Source organism: Zeus faber (genome assembly GCF_960531495.2).
Source record: "Zeus faber genome assembly, chromosome: 14".
Taxonomy (NCBI): domain Eukaryota; kingdom Metazoa; phylum Chordata; class Actinopteri; order Zeiformes; family Zeidae; genus Zeus; species Zeus faber.
Window position 1 is genome coordinate 12,360,171 of NC_137200.1, and position 20,991 is coordinate 12,381,161.

The following is a 20,991-nucleotide window of genomic DNA, read 5'->3' on the forward strand; positions in this document are numbered from 1 at the left end:
CACATGGATGTTACTTTGACACGCTCCACCTACCTAAACATTGTTTCAGACCAAGTATACCCCTTCATGGCAACGTTATTCCCTGATGGCAGTGGCCCCTTTTAGCAGGATAATGCGCCATGCCACACTGCAAAAACTGTTCAGGTATAGTTTGGTGCTGGAACAACAAGCCCGATCCATGTGGGCCCCACTTCGCAACTTCAAGTTCAAGAGGTTATTTGTCGCGAGGATCTGCTGCTAATGTCTTGTTGCCAGATACCACAGGACACCTTCGGAGGTCTTGTGGCGTCCATACCCCCACGGGTCACAACTGTTTTGGCAACACGAGGGGGAACTACACAATATTAGGGAGGTGCATTTAAGGCACATTGGCACAGGTGAACCACTCAAGTAACAACAGATATGTGGTTATAGACACCAGTACTGTTAATTGCCTCATTTGCGCGCAATATAATAAATGAAATAATTGTTTTCATATTGTTTGTGTTATCTATAGAAAGGATTTTAAAAGCACTCCCATTTCACATAAAAGAACATCATTTTAATAATTCATAGACCGCCGAGACCAAATAATGTTTTTAACCAAGAATTTGCCGAGTTGCTATCTCCTTTTATGTCAAATTATGACAATTTTAGGATTTTAGGTGATTTTAACATACATGTCTGCTGCCCCAGCCACACTTGTATTACTGATTTCGAGGTTCTTTTAACCTCACTCAAGCCATACAAGAACATACACACTCAGCCCTGAAATCATTAAGACAAAGGATATCTTTGTGTGTGTGTGTGTCACAGTTTTTTATTACAACAATCCTGTCCGCCTCTGTGTTTTTAACTACGTCAACGAGTACGTTTTTCCGAGCTTTTCAATGCTGCTGCTTCGCCTTTAACTGTCTTTCATCCAGATATTTACACAGGGGAGCTCGTCTCCCATTTTTAATGACAGGTGTCTGACTGCCCTGGCCACTGTCGCCCCCACACAAGGACAAAAAGTCAAATAAAAGGCCTCAGCAGAGATGTGTGAGGAGCTCTGAAACTTTTTTTTTTTTGCAGGAAATGACACCCCCCCCTGACCAAGCTATATACGCTAGTCGGGTCATTGACGGTTATTTAAGCAAATTTTGAAACTGTGTCAACACCATTTTTACATGAAACTACATGGGTTTTACACGAGATGAATTAGAAGAAAGAAAGAAGAAACAGTCTTTATTCGTCACGCAACACACCACACTACAACACATGCTTGCACACACACACACACACACATGCACATGCTTTTTGATGGTGGCCGGTGAAATGGATCCTCTGCGTTTGACCCATCCTGGCTTGTCCTTCCTCCGGGGGCACAGCCAGGAGCAGTGGGCGTCCGCATACGTGGACGCGCCCGGGGACCAGGTGATAAGTGTCCGCCGCTGGTCAGACGATGATGGGTGCGTGTTTTTGGTGGGGGTCCTTACTGACGTGAGGTGGAGGAAACCCCACGTGAGCACGGGGAGAACATGCAAACTCCACACAGAAAGGCTCCTGTTTGGGAGATAACCCGCCCAGAGCACGGTGCCAACAGCGCCCCAGGCGGGATTGGTTACTGTTTATTAATGTTCCTTTGCCTTTTACGCTTTTAACACTCTTATTTACTTATTTCTCTGTCAACGCACTTTGTAAACCCTGTTTCTGAAGGTGTTTTATAAATAAAGCTTTATTATTATTATTATTATTATTATTATTATTATTATTATTAATACAGCCTGGCGTTAGCTTTATACTTGTGGCGATTGCATTCGCGCTTCAACAATCACGAAAGCGGTGTTCATTTGTGGAGATTATCTTGCTGAACTAAACGTGTAAGTATCATGAACTCATTACAGAGCTTATTTTTCTGCAATAATCCAGAAATCGAATGGAAAAATCCCATCCGCTGTCCGTGGATCGGGAACCCAGGGCCACCCGGGCCAGCCTGCGAATGGACGTCCCCCCCGCTCCGCTGCACACGGAGCCGGGCGCCCGAGTCGCGTCGTTTAAGGTGGGACGGGAAAATTCGAACGCGGAGCCGACTCCTCAGCCGCCGCCCCCTTAAGAGCCGCGGGACCCGTCAAAGTCGCGCAATACGCTCGTAAATCAAAGGGGCGTGTCGTCGTACGGTCCCCCCCCCCCTCGAATCCCCGTCCGGTGATTGGTTGGGTCGCCGCGTCCTCGAACAAAACCCCGCAGCCTCCGGAGTGCGGCCGTGCTGGGGGACGTGCCTTTGTGCGCGGAGGTCGAAGCAGCGCGGTCGCCCGTTTCCCGAGCCGCGGTCCTTTTCGGCCCTCCCCCGCGTCTGTCGAACGCGAACGTGCCGAGGCGGGGGGGAATGCGTCGCGGGGTGACGGCGACGACTCTAGCCCTGGAGATGCTGGGCCGCGGTGCGCGCAGGGCCGGCCCGGCGGCGCGGGGGCTCTGGACCGCCGGTGCAACGGCGAAAACAACAACAACAACAACAACAACAACAGCAGCAACGGCGGCGGCGGCCACCACCACCGCGCGGACGTCCACGGCGCTGAGCGCCAGGTTCCGCTCCACGTCCTCCGCACAGGGCTACTCGGAGCTGGCGCGAGAGCGGTCCAAGACCGTTACGTCGTTTTACAACCAGTCCGCCATCGACGCTTCAGCGGAGAAGGTAAAGCAAAGTAGACGAAGGGGAGATAAGGCGTCGATTCCCGGCGTGGTTTCGAACGTAACGCCGGGGAGGCGCCGGGGCCGGGCTAGCTTAATTAGCGCTGCGCTAACGTGACCGCGTAGTCGGCGGAGGGAGGTTGTTACTCGGTGCTGGTGGAAGGAGCCCCTGAAGCTGTCAGGCATGGCAGCTGGAGAGGTGAGAGAGACGGGGGTGTCGGCACCGCACGCCGCATCCGTCTTGACTCTCGCGGGTAATGATTTGCCTTGTCGTGATATAAACAGTCAGACCCCACCCGCGTCTTCAGGTTCAGTGATTAAACTCAATTTTAACCCCAGGTCTCACACGTTGACCTTATTCTTCCGCTGTCCACTCGCTTTCTAAGCCAGCGTTTTGTTTGTTTATTTAAATATATATATATATTTTTTTCAAAACAATGAAATTATCCCTCGGCACACCACCAGATCACCCCTAAAACCACCAGACATGTATAGCCTCTGCTTATTATTGCGGTCTACTAGAACTTGTCGCTAACAGTCAGGTTCCACCGAGAGACGCACACAGTTGGCATGAAACCGTGAGGACAGTGTTTTATCAGCAGTGTTTTATTTTTATTTAAACACAGTTCTAGTGGGAGTGGATATAACTTTGCTATATATATAATTTTTTTTTAATGTGTGTGTGTATATTTATTTGTGTGTATATGTATGTATGTGTGTATTCCAGATAGGATACTAGATTTGCAATGTTAAAACTGTATCAAGAAAAGGTTGTCATTGCATTTTCCTTGAATTTGCTGGCATTGGAGCTAGTTTTGGTGTGGGCGGCTGGTACATTGTCTCACAAGTGGTAACGACGCACCTAACATCTCACAGAGACAACGATTGCTGAATGAGAACTCGAGTTGAGCGTCGTCAAAACAGTTGAGCAACTCATTACAAGCAGTTGGCTTTTATACCTGGGCAGGGGCGAGACGATATGACGTTGCGGCTCTGTGATATGAAGCACAATCAAGCAGCGAAGCAGATTGACAATAACAATTCTCCCTGCATTTTGAGAGGGAAACCACTTTTTCCTCTATCAAAGAACAATATATCAAATTGCAAACACAAGGCTTTCCATTTCACACTCTTAAGTTTGACAATGCTTACATTTGTTTCGCTTTGAGGGTTCTGGGCTAGGCTTGGGCCGATCAACCATTAAATCGTCCATCAGCGATCATCTCCATCCATCGCGATTGTCATTGATGACAGACGGTTTTTGTTTGTTTTTCCACCAGGAAAAATCAAAGAATTAAAACAATGTAAGTGCAATTTACCATGTTCTGAAACTGTAGCGGAGAGGGAGGGAGAGAGGGGGCAGAGGCTCTCCCCCTCTCCGCTCAGAGCTGTCGAGTTACCACTGGTGATCGGATCTCACTTCCCCGCTCTACAGTCCCATACAGAGACATTGAGGGGCAGGTGCTCAAAAAAATAAGTGAAGGCACATGGACCCCCAGCGCCGATTCTAAGCATTTTGCTGGTCTGGGTAAACGGATGCAGCACAGCATAGCCGCTGTGCCGCCATGGCAGGTGTGCCGAGGTTCATGAGGAATTCCTCATGGATACATCTTGCCCAGACAATCCACTACCTTGATGCCCATTAATTAAATTTTTTTTTTTTTTTAATAAAATGCGCCCGATAAGAAGTACCCCCTGCAAGTACCTGCCGCTCAATATGCAAATCTTGTGATAATAATATAGCAATATATAATATAATCTCATAAAGATTTTGACTTATTTTGTTTCCTTACTTGTATGGAAAATGAATAATGTAAACCTAACTCAGAGAATTGGAACAGAGTTTTTTTTTTTTTTGTTTCTCCTCCAGACAGCGATGCACACAGGCTCCCGTGTCTGTCTTTTTATTTAACATCTATTCATTTTGGTTTGTTTCCTACATGTATGAAACAACTGAGTTAAGGGTCTGATCAAGTCCTTACTCCTTGCTGTTCGTACGCACGTCTCCCCGTTGTTTCCGTTGCTATGGGACTTAATTTAGTAAAAACTTTACTAAACTTTACTTGTAAATAGTAAATCCTGCACATCTGGAACAAGGAGACTGCATTTGCGACATGTATAAGCTTGCGAGCACGTGTTCACTGATTGGAATTCTGCACGATTGCCCAAGCCTATTCTGGGCTGCAATTTATTTCGATTAAGACTGGGTTGCTTAATGTTGTTTATGCTCAGTGAAGTTATCTATTTTGCAGTAACTTGGCCACTTAAGTTGAACTTGGTTAAACTTTCTTTTACGTTTTATTATTTTAGGTGTGTGTGTGTGTGTGTGTGTGTGTGTGTGTGTGTGTGTGTGTGTGTGTGTGTGTGTGTGTGTGTGTGTGTGTGTGTGTGTGTGTGTGTGTGTGTGTGTGTGTGTGTGTGTGTGTGTGTTTTGGGCGTTGACTTCACCCTGGGGTTGTTTGTCTACTGCTCCAATATAAGACATTGCCAGCTTTTGTTTTTGACATACAATATATGCTTCTAAACAGGCCTCGGTGCGTCTGACCCCAGCCACACTGCTGTATGCTGGGAAGTCTCCGGACGGACACCACATCTTGGTAAATATCTGATGATGAATTTGTATAGATTTGGCTCTCATTGTATTAATGTATGATGCCACAGAAGCATAGCCAAAACCACAGCTGACGATATCGCCCTGAAAAATACCTTTTAATCCAAGTGCACTCACTCTATATGTAAGAAACTACCCTGTTGGTCCAAGTCATGGTGTTGCTCAGACTGCAAACAAAGCTAGCCGGGTGAAGCAACTTTATCGCTGAAGTAAATACAAACAAGTTCCTGCATTGCACTCTCGAGTCTCTGTTCACACAAGCATGGGATGTGTTGCGTCTTTACTTCACTCAATAGAGTGTAAAAAAATTGTTTCACAAGTGCAGCTCGAAACGTGACCGGTAAATGTGTGTGGAAATTACTTGTATCCAGCTTAAAAACATTAACAGTTAATGTTAATGTTCTCCTTCCATATTGCTCTAAGAACCAAGATTCTAACATCTGATGACATGTTTAAAATGTCGAAAGCCCCTTTTGACAAAGTGCTATTTCATTTTGTCAACCCCTGTGCATATTAATATGTGTGTACACGTTCAATCGCAGAGCAGTGCAAAGTACCTGCACAAGGAGCTACCCGTGCGCATCGCACATCGCATCAAGGGCTTCCGAAACCTCCCCTTCATCATCGGCTGCAACCCCACCATTCTGAAAGTGGTGAGTAAAGAACGACCCCCAACTATCGGTCAAATGGCCTCTATGGCCACTAAAGATACCCGTGAACCATTAAAAACAAAAGTCCACACAGTGACAATGTGTCTGTACATCTCGTGTTTGTCACCATGAATATATTTAACCACCCCTTCATCCAAGATGTTCTTCTAAGCACTTTGTTACACTCAATGCTCGCAGTCCCTCAAAATGGCTGCTGTGAAAAAGTTGCTGAGAAGGCAGCTTTTTGTTTTGTTCTGTTTTGTCTTGACGCGTTCTTTACTGATCGCTGGAACTGTTAGCGGGGACATTGTTTCTCTCCTCCTACTGGGGCCTGGGTTTCATAACCCAATTCCTCTTTCCGCACGTCTCCTCTCTGGGCGAACTTTCACCCAGATTTCCCTCCTCCCTCCTTCCCTCCCCACAACACAGGAACAACACAGAGCTCTAATTCTGTAAAAAAATATGTATATATCTGTAATGAACCCAGACTGCTTTGAATCCCCCCCCAGTAAAATCATGTTTTTCAAGTTTATTTTAATGAACTACAATTTAGTGTTTTGATTATATGGAATTATGCCTAAACCTTTAATAATATCAGTAGTAGTATCATAATTAATTAAAACACAACCACTGTTGTGGGGCAAAATCACAAAAAAAAATAAAACAAAAGTGGATCTGAATTGATTGGATTTCAAGGTTGACCTTGCAGCCGCTCCTAAGGTTTTTTTTTTTTGGGGGGGGGGTTTTCCTGTGTGCAAGTCACATGTGCACTTGCTGGTTTAGTGCTGAGGCCTTAGAGGGCTGGAGGGGAGGGGGTTGGCTGCATGGATGCTATAGGCGGAAGTGGATAGATGGAATTCTTACAAAATGTCTCCCTCTCTCCTATAGCATGAGCTCTACATCCGGGCCTACCACATGCTGAGTGACTTTCCCTCAGTGAGTGACTTACACACACACGCCCTCTCACACGTGTACACAGAACTCTAGCGTCACGTTTCCCGTCTGTCCTTTGGGGAGTCATCTTATTTATAAACGACTGGGTGTAACCGGAGGAGTTGTCAGACTGACCAACATGTGGCGTCTGATGCCAGTGGCTTTGAATCAGTTCATGGCATGTTCCCAAAATGTTCTGTTCTCACAGTTCAATTGTGCGAGTGACCCCCCCCCCCACACACACGTTTTTTTAAAATTATTATTTATTTAAGTACAATTTACTCGCCACACCCTCACTTGCACAACTTTTTTGTTCTTCACAACACCTCTCATCAATTTCCAAAACAATGTAACACCTAAAATAAACAAATACATTTTTGGAGGTTTTTCCCTCTGGGTCAAATCTCTTACATAGATACTGCTTCTGCAAAATGATGTTTTCACATAAATTTATACAGGAACTCGAATTATCTTGTAATTTTACCAGCCTATAAATTTGTGATTTTCCACATGGTTTGTGTTTTCTAACAAAATAAGTTTAGTGTGCAGGGCTATTTGGGGGGGGGTCGCATTTAGTTTAGAACCAGTGGCTTTTCTTTCCTTCTTTTATTTATGTATTTATTAATATTTGAAAGGTTTTTATTGGCCCTTTTACAAAAGGTGGTCGGGCATTGGATTGGATGTGATTGGCTGTCTGCCGACTTTTAACAGATCAAGGACCAGGAAACGGAAGCCCGTTTCAGCAAGCTGGTGCAGCAGCTCCTGGATGACCACAAAGACGTGGTCACAAATCTTGCTGAAGGCTTCAGGGAGTGTCGCAAACACATCCAGGTAAAAAATGGAAAGGAAAAAAGAAAAACACAATACGGAGTCAAAGACTGCCATCGTTGCTTTTCCTTGAATTACCTCGTCTTGTGGGAACCAACATTTGGATCAGGCCTGCCCTAGGTTATAAAAAATAGCAAACCCATGCTTCTGCTCGTTTCACTTTCAACAGTTTATTTGGCGAATGTCTATTAGAGAACGTGCGATACACTACACCCCTTTCCAGTAAGTAAATGTACTGCAAAGTTCCGCGCTTGGAGTTCCATGCCCGGTGAACTTTGACACACAAAGTTGTGCGATCGCAGGGCGGCATTTGCCTCGTTGACCTCTGCACGACGCAGTCTGCTGCTGCGGAGTCTAAAATAGTGAGCTGTCATATAAAGTGTCAAAACAATTCTGAAACCGAACTTGAACAAAATAAACTCACCTACTGCTATGCGCTGTGCTGGTGTTAAAAGGATGAGACCATCATCCGCAACTTCCTGGACACCACCCTCTGCTCCCGCCTGGGGATCCGTATGTTGGCCACACATCATCTTTCCTTTCATGAAGAGAACGTACGTCCAGCACTCTCCTTAATCAAGTGTGTCTTTGCATTGTTGGAGTTTGTTAGACCAATAGATGCTCGTCTTGTGCATATCACAATGCCAGGGTGAATGTTTTCTTTTCATATACCAAGTGATGTAGGTATTAAAACAACATTCTAATGCTACCCCCCCCCCCCCCCCCCCCCAGCCCGACTTCGTAGGGATCATCTGCAGACGCCTTTCGCCAAAAAAGATTATCGAGAAGTGGGTGGACTTTGCAAGGTGAGTGTGGCGTTTTGCACACTTTGATTTGCCTATCAGTAGATGACCTTCCATTGTTATTGTACGCTTATACCAGCACTCTGATGCCTCCATTTCCGTCTGCTAGATCAAAGCTTTTAGCTGATAAGATTTGACGCATGCTCCAATGGCAGACACCGTGGAGTGTATGTGTGCCACTTTTCTCACTAATCTTCTCCTTATCTTATCAGCATACTTTTGGGGCATTGGTGACTTTCACTTTCCGGAATGGTTTAGGTTTCTAGTCTGTGCAGTGACATGCCTCCACATTAAGGATGACTCCATGTTCTGGGGCCACTGTGGGATAGGGGTGGGAACCTTTGGAATCTCACGATTCGATTTCGATTCTTGGGGTCAGGATTCGATTAAAAATGGGTTCTCGTTTCATCACGATTCTCGAGTTGATTCCCAATCCCAAAAAAGAAGAAAATATTACACACACACACGCAATCAAAAAATGGTACCCTCGAATAAATTTGCTTAAAGTTCACGTTACAATAACAAGTCTATCAAAAAATACTTAACAGTACGCATCAGACCTAACATACCTCTTCTCAGATTTTTAGAGCATGAACCCTCTTAACATATACTTCAGATGCAAGAGTTGAGTGTGCCTTGGTACCGAGCATGTAATGGAAAATTTAACTGGCAGTTTAGTCCTTTTTTTTACAATAATTAGATAAAAGAAATGCAGCCCTGATACAAATGGCAACATTTCTTACAAAAAAATAAAAAATACTGTTGCGTCGATAAAAATGGTAGGAGCATTCTTTTTCTACAATTCCTCAGCAACTTCAAAAGAAGTCAAACAAGGACTGGTACAGCTGGCGCCTTAATACCTCACCTTTGTTTTGCAAAGCTTGCATATGGTTTAAGTCTTAAACAGCAAACACGCACAGCCTCGGAGCTTATTTACCCTGAGGAGGAATTGCTGTTCATGGCAGTTATACCAACCAAAGTGCTGAAAATTAGCTGGTTTGTCTGCCCGTTCTATGCAGAGACAGGCGAGTGGGGTTGAAGTTACTGTATGTCCCGCTCAGCATTTTATTACAGAGAACTACTTACTTGACTCTGGAACCGAGTCACAATGTGTAATTACTCTCCCTCATCGCAAGATTCTCTAAAAAGAAATTGCACATAAATACCAATAAAAACTTTGCCTTTTATGTCTAAACTGGAGTTCACAACGACCGTGTTAATGAAATCAACAAACCGGAATGAGCTGTTTGCATATACTATTTTGTCTCCGTGTCACAAAGTAATTAGTAGACTTTGAACTTCACATCTGACTTGTGTGTGCGGATCAATTTTGGCCAACATAAATAGAACAGCAATCGCCCATCACTTCCAATGCGTGTCACAAAGCGAGCCAACCATTTATAGTTCTTAGAACATGGGAGTACTTTTTCGCAATCTTCAAAATCTTAATTTTTTTTCCCGCATTCCGACTGTGGGATTGATACGCACTTGTCTAGATAATGTCAAATAAACCTTTACAACATTAAGCTGGTCTGGAATGTAATTATGTTTTTATTTTTATTTTTTTTCTTACTTGGGACCGTGCACCAAAGTTGCCTTCAGAATGGATGAATTTTATTATATTTGGTAAGTTCCCTCCAACATCTGTCTCTCCGTACAGCCGCCTGTGTGAGCATCAGTATGGTAGCTCTCCCAGAGTCCGCATCAACGGCCACGTGGCAGCACGCTTCCCCTTCATCCTTCTGCCCCTGGACTACATCCTGCCCGAGCTGTTAAAGAACGCTATGAGGTAATCAATACGATTAAAAACGATTTATCTCCCTGTCTACAGTCACAATGGCCACGCTGGGAGACGTGAAGATTAAACGTCCATACTGGATACTTTTTGGATTCAACGTCATATATCTTTGTGTGGACGACCAGCTTTTAATTCATCTTGCTCTCTATGATGACAATAAGATAGGTCCTAGCGTCATATCTTATGAAAAACATGCCAATAAGCTACATGAATACACTCCAAGTCAGCTGACATACTCATTCCTGAAAGAATGCCATCTTGGACAACCGTATGTCACTCTTTTGCCAAGTGCTGTTTTAACAATAGCTTGATTGTTTGGAACTTTTTGTTTCAAGATTTTTACGAATGCATTACAGGGAATGGGGTATTTACTCCGTTAAAAATATAATTTGTTGGTGTTATTTCCAGAGAACAATGAGCAGTGTTTCGCATCTAATATGAGCTGTTGAGTTCCATCGCTGAAGTTTGGAGCGGCCCTGGCGCCCACGACAGCCAGCTTTTATTAATCACACATTGTGTAACAGACCTGTGATGGAATGCGCAGCGCCACCCCGGCCTGGCCCCTGCACTCGATGAGAGAATCTCAGTCTTTTTGTTTGCGGTTTTTTTTTTTTGTTTGTTTCCTAATCTGCTCGTAGATCTCTGACAGAGGGCTTTGGTGACCTCACCTCTTTATGCGACATTTTGACAAGGAAGTAGCTCGATGTGCAAGCATGGCTGGACTTTTGGAAAGTACAGTAGGTCAGCTGTACGTTGCAATGAGAATTTCTCTGGCAGCCGTTGAGGGCTGCAAAGCCGTCTCCCCTCATTCAGGGGGAGAATATGGTTACATAAAGGAGTGATAGGTATTTTAAAGGAGACTTTTTGCTGCAAGGAATAAACAAAACAATGCATCAGGTAAAGCTAGATTTTCCTTTCTTTCTCTGCCCTGACAGATTTGCCCAACCCAAGCTTTCTCCAGTTTAAGTTTCAATTAATCAGCTCTAAGTAGAAGATGATTCATACAATGTTGATTGAAAATGGAAGATCTGTCTTCCACGATGCTCTCACTGAATATATAAACTACTTAGTTATCGAAGTTTGGTATTTAATTTCCCAGCATATTCCAATGCTATAATAGTGATGCTGTCTGGGTTGTACCATACATGTATGATCAGCTTTGATAGGAAAAGGTCAGCATTTGAGCATTCCCTTACTGGGTCGCTGTGAATACACTGCCAGTATGCTGAGCATGCTGATGTTCAGGGTTCACCAGTTGTTTATTACAGAAGCCCCTTTCCCACCTGCACCAAAAGCCGAAAATCTACCGGCAGTGTTCCGTATTGGCGTCATGTGGGAATGGAAGCCGGTCTCGATGTTCCGTAAAAGTCGTAAATTCGTAAAGTCCGTAAATATAACCCACTCTCGGCCTAGTATAATTTCTGGCAAATTGCCGGTACAGCTGTGAATAGAAGTGTGTGGGGTGAATGGAAGCCGTAAACTTTCTGTAAAACAGGGGTGGAGCCACATCCAAATAAAGCACAAATGGGGGGTTTTTACCAATATTTATTTTGTGCAAATATTTAAAAAATGATTCGTTTTCCGGAGCAAAAGAAAAAAACATTCCGAAAAAAGCGAGTCCGAACCGTGGCGCCTGACTACAAGACGAGAAACTGAAACGCGTCCAGTCTCTATGGAGACAGGTCGTTATATTCTTCGATTTTATTATTTTTTCAGACTCCATATGGAACTTTTCCGCAAAGTAGGCCAACGTGTGAATGACTTCTAACTGCGTTTGCCGGATATTTTTTTTTATTCAGCATTCCATACGGATTCCATGTGGGAAAGGGGCTTTACGTAATCACATTATTTTTTCGTGAAGTTCTTTGTTTGTGGTAAGATATGACAAGCTGGCCGTCGGAATTGAAAATGCACAGATATACCTGTGTAACCTCTGATGCAGTCGCAGGGGACTCTTGGCACACCATACTTATACTTGAATACTTAGTTCTGGGGTAAGCAGTATTCCCCGCTTTGAACATGCATTTTTTTTCACTGTGCAGGGCCACTATGGAGAGTCACCTGGACACGCCATATAATGTGCCAGATGTGGTGGTGACCATCGCCAATAACGAAACAGACTTTGTCATCCGGTGAGCAACAGATTCTCCTCACTTGTCTTCTTCAGCAAAGGCCAGGAAGTCAATTCTGGCCTCTAAAGGCGGCCCGGTCCGTCCTTTTCGAAATGGAGGTTCCCGTGACGGTTGTTTCCGCTGCAAAAAAAAAAAAAAACAATTAAAGAAGAAACGAAATGATTCAATGCTTAGATAAAGCTAAATTGTCTGCCAGTTGGCTAGGACACTTTGACTTGATTAGATTTCTTAAGGTGGGAAGAAAAATCTTTTGGAAGAGTTCTGTATTCTTGAAAAAGTAATATCTGCTCTTTTCTTTGAGAAAGTGACTTATTTCACTTTAAGAGGTCCTTACAGTTCTCTATTCGCTAATGTCTTCAACGAAGTAGGATAGTTGAAGACAGGATAGTTTTCTCAAAATAAGGTGAATTATAATTAAACTATGGCGGTCAATTTATATTTGTTTACAATCTAGCTCGTGAGGGTTGAGTGTGTTTGGGTTTTTTTTGTCGCTTTGCTCTCTTGGTGCTGACGCGTGTTGTGCCCGTGATGTCAGGATATCAGACCGCGGTGGCGGCATCTCCCACAACATCATCGACAAGGTGATGGACTACCACTTCAGCACGGCTGAGGAGAGCACCCAGGACCCCCGCATGAACAACATCTTCAACACCATCACCAACAGCGGACCCCAGTCGGGCCCCATGCACGGGTAAGCCCCCCTCCTCGGCGCGCCTGTGTTTGCGGTGCTTCTCTTATTCCGCACTGCGGGGCCTGTAGATCAGAGAGGTTTCTTCCTTCCGACATATTTCAAAGCGTACTGCGATCCACTTGCGTGAACAAAACAAAGGAAACCTAAAGCAAACCTAGGGTGACTGGAAGTACCTTCAAAAAAAAAATAAAAAATTACACTCATGCTACCAATTTAAAGTGGAGGTCAAAATATGTTTTTCCTCCACGACGGAGAAAATGACATGAGTGACACCACTGGTGGGGCCAAATCATTTTGTGAAACCTGTAATCTACACCAGACGCTGGCCTCAGCCAAATCAACAAACAGAACAGCTGATGCCCTATCCGACCTGCACTGCAGCATGTTGTCCTACTTTTGTACATAGACATGTTTGCTATTGCCTGCAAGACATTTAGCAGTTGACAAATAAAGGGTTCAAGTTGTTTGCATTCAGTGTAGCAGTGAGAGGTTGTTTCTTGTTCCTGCGATGCCGCAAAAAGGAGCTTTGGACCTCGTAACTGTCTTTTCCTCTCCAAGATAAACTCCTAAATATTTAGAACTACTTCAGCCGAGGCTGAAGTGGCTGTTTTCTAACCTTTCTATATCATTTATTGTCCAGTTTATTTACAACGAAAATAATGTCATCAGCAGAAATCGATAAATCCCGTACTGAAATTGAGTGAAAACGGCCCTCCTGAAATTGCAGATTTTCTGAAACACCGGTTCAGTGGAGGCCGAATACAACATACCAGAGCAGTCAGCAGCAGTCACCAACCAGCGATCGCTGGCTGGGCTGGTCCACCAAACGACCCTAGACACCACAACAGCTAAAGAGAACAACCCAAAAATAACCAAAACGTAGAGGAAAAAAAAAAGGTTAGAAAGTCAGAGGATCCAGCCGGTCCTGAAATCTCTAACTCTGCGTCTCTCTTTGCGTCTGGGCAGATTTGGCTTCGGCCTCCCCACCTCCAGGGCCTACGCAGAGTACCTGGGCGGCTCGCTGTCCATCCAGTCCATGCAAGGCATCGGAACCGACGTCTACCTGCGCCTGCGTCACATCGACGGGAAGGGGGAGAGCTTCCGCGTCTGAAGGGGAGGGAAAAAAACAAAACGGGCCCCGCCCCTTTCAAGAGCCTTTTTTTTTTTTTTTTTTTTTAAGGGAATCAGGATGACCAACTGGGAGCACTCAGAGGGCATACTTTTGTTTTGTTTTTTTGTTTTTTTTTCTGCATGTCCTGCCTGGGACTAAGTTCAACAGCGGAGAACTTGAGGGCGCGTTTCACAAACCACATTTCATACCGCACGGTATCCAGAAAAAAAAGTATTCCAGCCATGAAGATATTCATTTGCTCCACTTGTAAACTACCTTTTCTAAGCTACTCATGCTGTCCCTTCTTCTTTAGAATAGGAACTAATTTCCTCCTTTCCAAGGAGAAAAAAAAAAAAATGGCATCAAATATGAGATTTTGCTTACTACACTCCAGTAACTCTTTCAAACTGTATTTTATTGAATTTTTAAAATTTTTTTTTTTTTGGTTGGAGGGGCTTGTGTTCACAATATTGAAACACTGCGGCACCCGAATCCCCGCAATACTCTAGCATCCAGTCGTCATCGTAGCAAGATTATTATTAATTATTATTATTATTATTTTTTTGTCTTCATGATTGTCTGCCTCAATCTGTTCGTGCCATTATATTTGCGTCCACACCAAAATCTTCAATTTTTATTTTTTTTTATTTTTTTTTTTGTGGGCGTATCTTACAACTCACGGTGTGGTTGCAGTAAACGACGTATTTCTCCCATAACCCTGCCGTACATCATAGAAGACATGATGGTAACACAAAGCAGTCCTGAACACATGTATTAAAATCACGATTGAAAGCAAAGCCACCCACGACGGGCCTTTTTTAATGGAAAAGCAGCAGAACTCAGTTGGGGCACTCGGCTGGGGCTGGAAACGGAAATATTCAGTTGCCTTAACAGCAAAACCTTCTCCATGTCTCTTCGTTGCCTTTATCCAATCACACCATTGACACCACGTCCCTCCTTTCCACGTCGAACATCTCGTCTTGTTTTTGTACATTGGCGAAGGTCGTCGCTTTCAAAATGATAAGTGCTTTCAACAGTCAGCTCTTTATTTTTATTTTTTTCAGTGTACAATTATACAAAAAATAAAAAATAAAAATCGAAAACATTTCTTATTTATCGAGGAGAGCACCTCAGGATTGTTTCTTTTTTTTTTTTTTTTTTTTTTAATATGTATATTTAAAATGGGAATTTAACTTTTTTGTGATCGTTTGACCTCCATCAAAAGGCACATGTTCCAAATTACATTCCGGGAGGGCGTTACAAGACGAAAACACACTCCAGGTCCTCCAGATCAATCTACTCTTAAAAAAAACAACACCAAAAAAAAAAAAAAAAACAGGGGGTGGGGGGGGATAACAAGGTTGTAAATCGTAGTTATATTTGCGTTAAGGCTTTTCAGAGAAACGAGGAATTGCTAGGGCATGACGCTACCAAATTAAATAATTGAAGCAATTTGTACTCCTTCAGTTGAAGTGTGTCCCTCTTGAGATGTATATACATGCTTAGCACCAACAGGACGTGAGAGCAGCCATAATGTTATCGAACTTATATAAAAAGGATAAAAGACAGGGTAATATTGTTTTTGGGTTTTTTTTGCATCAATCGTTCAAAGATGCTTTAAAGCACCCGGGCGAGAAGGGTCTGCACGCGTTTCCTGACTCTGAATTAACCGTTGGGCTGCTTATGATACTTGATGCCTTTCCTATGTCTCTGAAGGTAGAAGGACTGACGGACTGTAGAGCATGACAAACGTACGCCTTCAGCTGGGGGGCTCGGGGGCCGCTTTCACAGCAGTGGAACGCGGGATTCAACACTTTTGAACATTTTGAAACTTTTCTTCTTCTTCATCCTGAAATCTTTTCGTTGAACTACGGCTACAACCAGCTGCCCCAGCCTTGTAGGATGAGGTGGAATCAGGGAAGCGTTTCATGGGCACTCCGCGCCCTCTGCCGGTCGACGTTATTATTATTATTTTTTTTTTTTCCGTCGAGATGATTGTTTATTTTTTGATTTGATTTTAATTTTTTTAACGGTTGAAGACAAACACACAAATATAATTTCAGTGTCTTTCAAGTCCAAGGCCAAAATGTTGGACTGATTCCTCGCACTGCCACAGACTTTTTTTTTTTTTGTTTGTTTGTTTGTTTGTGTGATTCTACATGATTGTTGATTTTCCTTTCCCAACATTTCTCTGGTTTTATTGAGGACTTCGTAGGCATTAAACTACATCGTTAGGCTTCAATAGCAGCGTGATCATTGCTTGTTTTGAAACATCTGCTTTTGATGGTGTGCCACATGTGGAGGTGTGTGTGGAGGTGTGTGTGTGTGTGTGTGTGTGCGCGTGTGTGCGCGTGCGTGCGTGTGCGGCCAGTGACGTCACGGCAATCCCGGCGTGCTCTCCTAATAAAAATAAATAAATTAAATAAAAAAAAAAAAAAAAAAATGGAACGATGGATGGACAGTTTTAGACTAAATCTATTTGACAGAAATTGACAAAGAAGGCGGTTGTTAGAGCAGCGCGCATCGGAACAAATATGCAATAAAAAAAAAAAATAGCAGTATACCTAGAAATAAACAATACACCATTAAAAAAAAATACATGTTTATGTTCATTATATAAGTAATAAATTCAACTAACTCAAAGTGCGTTCATCAGGCATTGTGATTGTCAGATGAATTCGTGGGACAGGCTTAATATTATATACAAATAAAGATTATTATTATTATTATTATTATTATTATTCGTGGTAGTAGCAGCAGTAGTATTACAAAAAAAAAAAAAAACACAACCAACGAGTGTGTGCTTCATTCTCGCGTTGCTATGGATACGGTGCCGGTATGACGTCCGGTGTCGACGTCCACATTTCCCACACGAGTTACCGTTACCTGTGCGGACACACCTGTCGCCGTTCCACGTGGAAAAGGCGAGGGTGGTTCGACCCTTTTCGGGATTCGGTTCTGGGGGAGTCACCCAGTAAAGGCTGAACGGGCCGGCGAACGATGAAGAGTCGGTCGGGCTCCCAGGTGTGACCAGGAGATCCCACGAAATAAACAACATTTCCCTCTTTCCGCTGTGCCAAATTGTTTTGGCACTCCATGCGGATCGCGCCAAGTTACGCAACACTTTCACATTTCAGCAAACCATGTTCAGTTTGTGAACCGCGCATTCGCCTCTTCTGCCGGAGTGACCGAGTCGTTTACAAAAATGCGTTCGCTACGGACGAACCGTTCGCCAGGCTTTCGTCACCAGCTAATATGCCATAATAAAACCAATAATTATGATAATAACAACAATAATTATGATAATAACAATAACATAATATAACAATGATACCAACAATCATGATGATGATGATAATAATAATATCAATAATCATCATCACAGTTGTGTGTTGGTTGTGACGTTTCGTGACGATTTTTTTTAGCGGCGAACGGGATCGTGGCGTGCAGGGGGATTTTTCCCATTCCCGTTGTGCAAGGTGGCGTGGCAGAATCAAGGTCGGGGAACACTAGAGTTTAACATGTTTGGCTGGCCTTGCACTCTGCAGCAGGTATGTCCCCCCCCCCCCCCCCCCCCCAGTGCGAAACACACCGGGCGCTCCACAGCTTGGCGCCCATGTGAGCTGGTGACTTTGTGAGGCTTGTGAATCCACACGATGGTTAAAAAAATAATAATAATAATTGTTGGTCGACACTTAATTTTGTCCAATGTTTATACTCGACTCAGTGCCAGCAAAACAATTTATTCATTGTTAACAATAAAACAAAACAAAAAAAAAACCACGCAGGCTCTTTGAAGCACTACACGCCCATGTTAAATAAACAGTACACAAGTCATTTATTTACCATCCATAATAATACGGGGAAATCTGCCACATTCCAAATTATAATAGTAAATAATATGAGAAAATTGCTTGACATAGATATGAGAACTGAAAAGCTTCCACATCCGTATCGATCAATTTTCTCATTATTATTAGTATTAGTATTAGTATTATACAGAAGTCTGTCTAGAGAAACAAAAAAGAACCTGAGCATAAAATCTAAAATGCGAAAAACTCCTCATGTTTTGATTTTGCGTTTGTAATTGAATATGAAATGAATGTATGATACACACACACACACACACACACACACACACACACACACACACACACACACACATATATATATATATGGGTCTGCATCAATAAGAATGGTCTAAGTCTAAATACAAAATAAGAAATTTATACCCTGTAAGTTATATTTCCTCATGTCTTTTGTTTAAAAAAGAAAGTAAAGGATTTGGTCGTATTTACCCTCTTGGTGTTCCACACAGGAGTGTAAGGCCCCACCACACTCCCCTTCAGCCATTGCTGTTGGCTCCACCGGGCTCCAGCAGCCCTCCACCCAGTTTCTCGAAGTTGAGGAGCAGCAGCCCTCGGACTTGGTCTGTTCTACTCCGTCCAATGTTACACCCATCACTGTTGGCAAGGGAAAAGGTCTCCGTAGGAAGCTCGTCCGGCCCTGCCGTTACCTGGACCAGGATGCCGAGCAGAGCTCCCAGTTCCGAGCTGTGCCTCTGGTCACGGGGCTGGCCGGCCCGCTACAGGTACAAGATGGAGAAGAGGAGGGATGTGGCGAAAAGCACTGCTCTAGCTGGAGCGAACCCAGAGCTTCCTCTGAGACCTTCTTCCCAATGTTGGAGGGCACTTCCCTAAGGGCCGAGGTACAGTAATGTCCACTGAGCCAGTTAGTCCTTAACTTAACTGGCCTCTCTACATGTAAAAACAACTGCTTACATTACTTGTGTTGGCCCTTAATATGGGCCCCCGTACATCTGTCTGTCAGGCTCAGGAGAGGAGACAGAGGGAGATGGAGCAGGAGGAGAGCCTGAGGAGCCTGGAGGAGATGCAGGAAGCCAGGTTAATTCACAATGCTGCGGTCCCACCCGACTGGCGTCCCAGCCCGCAGCCCTCCCCCCGGGGCCCGAGCGGCAGCTCAGCCGAGGGCTCTCCGACCCTCGACGAGTCCCTGAGAATCCACGGCCTCAGTGTTGAGGATTATCGGCAGCTGTACCACGCGGTGGCCGAACCCCTGCTGTTGGAAGATGCTGGCCGGCCCCACGACTACAGCCTGGAGCTCGGCCGCGGCATCAAGCAGCGGCTGTGGCAGAGCCTGCAGTGCCCGACTCTCACCAGCACAGAGCAGGCTGACGGATTCCAGGTCATCACTGAGTCCTTCACTGTGGGGATGAAAATTCCTCAGGTGGACCTGGATGTCAGCGATGAGCCCGACTAAGTCTTAAAGAATAGGCATACAATTTTGTCTGTGAGTTAATGTTAAATGTTGGGACTAAAACAAACCAAAAAATAATAAGGATGTAAATATACACTCACTGAAAACTTTATTAGGAACACCTGTACACCTACTTATTCACGCAATTATCTTATCAGCCAATCGCGTGGCAGCAGTGCAATGCATAAAATCATGCAGATATTGATCAGCAGCTTCAGTTAATGATCACATCAACCATCAGAATGGGGAAAAAAAATGTGATTTGTGGTTTGAGTATTTCTGTAACCGCTAATCTCCTGGGATATCCACACACGACAGTTTCTAGAGTTTACTCGGAATGGTGCGAAAAACAAATAACATTTGTGTTGAGCATTAAAACATCTCAGAATGCACCACAACCGATTTGATGGCAGATGGCACGGTCAGAATTTGGCACCAATAGCCTGAATCCATGGACCCAACCCGCCTCCAATGTTCTCCAGTGGCCTTCCCAGTCACCTGATCTGAATCCAATTGAACACCTTTGGGATGTGACAGAGCAGGAGATTTGCAGCATGGATGAGCAGCTGACAAATCTGCAGGAATTGTGTGATGCAGTCATGTCGACATGGACAGGAATCTCAAAGGAATGTTTCCAAAATCTTGTGGAATCCATGTCAAGAATAATTGAGGCTGTTTTGAGAGCAATTAGTTATTAGTATAGTATTAGTATTGGTTTAGTGTTCCTAATAAAGTGCTCAATGAGTGTATATGAGTTAAGTATTTGGTTTAATTGAGTATTAAGTTAAGTGGTACATATTTATTTTTATTATATTTAAAGAGTAAAAAGGGTATTTCTGCCATTAAGCAAGAGATTTGTTTTGGGAATGTTGAGTCTTTGTGTAAACCGCTTACAATTGTGGTTTAATGAGTCACATATACAAATATGCAAAGAGCCTCCTGGGCGCTAAGGGGTTTTATTCAGGTTATCGGCGGAACGGATAAGTCACGTTAGACATGTTGCTTAAATAAAGATGTGTTCACGTACACCCTCTTGTTATCATTATCCACGGATGAAACCAGACCACATCGCGGTGCCGGGGCCACTTCCAACGAGTGTGGGCGGGGGAGGTTAGGTCGAGAAAAGAACTTCAAGCAACGGCGGTGGGAATGGCGTTGGCAGTAGAGGGGCATGCCTATTGTAGGCCTCCACATAGCCTTATTTCTGTATGCAATAGGGAAATAAGAAAGTTGAATTTAACCCTTTAAAAAAACATTTTAAAATTAAGGTGAGGGAGTGAGGGGCTTTTTTTTACATTTTTTTTTTTTTTATAAAGATCCACGCATTATTCTTTATAAATATTGACCCTAGTTAGCTGCGATTGTGATGAAACGGGAAGATGAATGGAATACAGATTTTCTAAAGAAAGCTATAATAATTAATGAAAGACAAACATACAGAGAGACATGAAGATGTTGCTTTTTTTTTTATTTTACATCAAAACTCACAAGAGGTCAAAACTGGAGAA

General features: G+C 43.7%; 1 protein-coding gene across 1 annotated transcript; it reads left to right on the forward strand.

The window, feature by feature from the left end:
* Positions 1 to 2,235: 2,235 nt before the first annotated feature.
* On the forward strand, positions 2,236 to 16,448 carry bckdk (branched chain ketoacid dehydrogenase kinase). Its single transcript, XM_080013414.1, has 11 exons — positions 2,236 to 2,653; positions 5,178 to 5,246; positions 5,803 to 5,913; positions 6,799 to 6,846; positions 7,555 to 7,674; positions 8,127 to 8,225; positions 8,404 to 8,477; positions 10,135 to 10,263; positions 12,315 to 12,404; positions 12,940 to 13,095; positions 14,062 to 16,448. The coding sequence occupies exons 1-11, from the start codon at positions 2,348 to 2,350 to the stop codon at positions 14,204 to 14,206; spliced, it is 1,347 nt and encodes a 448-aa protein (XP_079869540.1). The 5' UTR covers positions 2,236 to 2,347; the 3' UTR covers positions 14,207 to 16,448.
* The last annotated feature ends 4,543 nt before the right edge of the window (positions 16,449 to 20,991 follow it).

Excerpts from the sequence above, each read along its gene's own strand:
- bckdk (XM_080013414.1), top strand. The coding sequence starts at position 2,348 with ATGCGTCGCGGGGTGACGGCGACGACTCTAGCCCTGGAGATGCTGGGC. Across the intron at positions 5,914-6,798 it reads ACCCCACCATTCTGAAAGTG|CATGAGCTCTACATCCGGGC; the intron begins GTGAGTAAAGAA and ends TCTCTCCTATAG. Across the intron at positions 8,478-10,134 it reads AAGTGGGTGGACTTTGCAAG|CCGCCTGTGTGAGCATCAGT; the intron begins GTGAGTGTGGCG and ends CTCTCCGTACAG.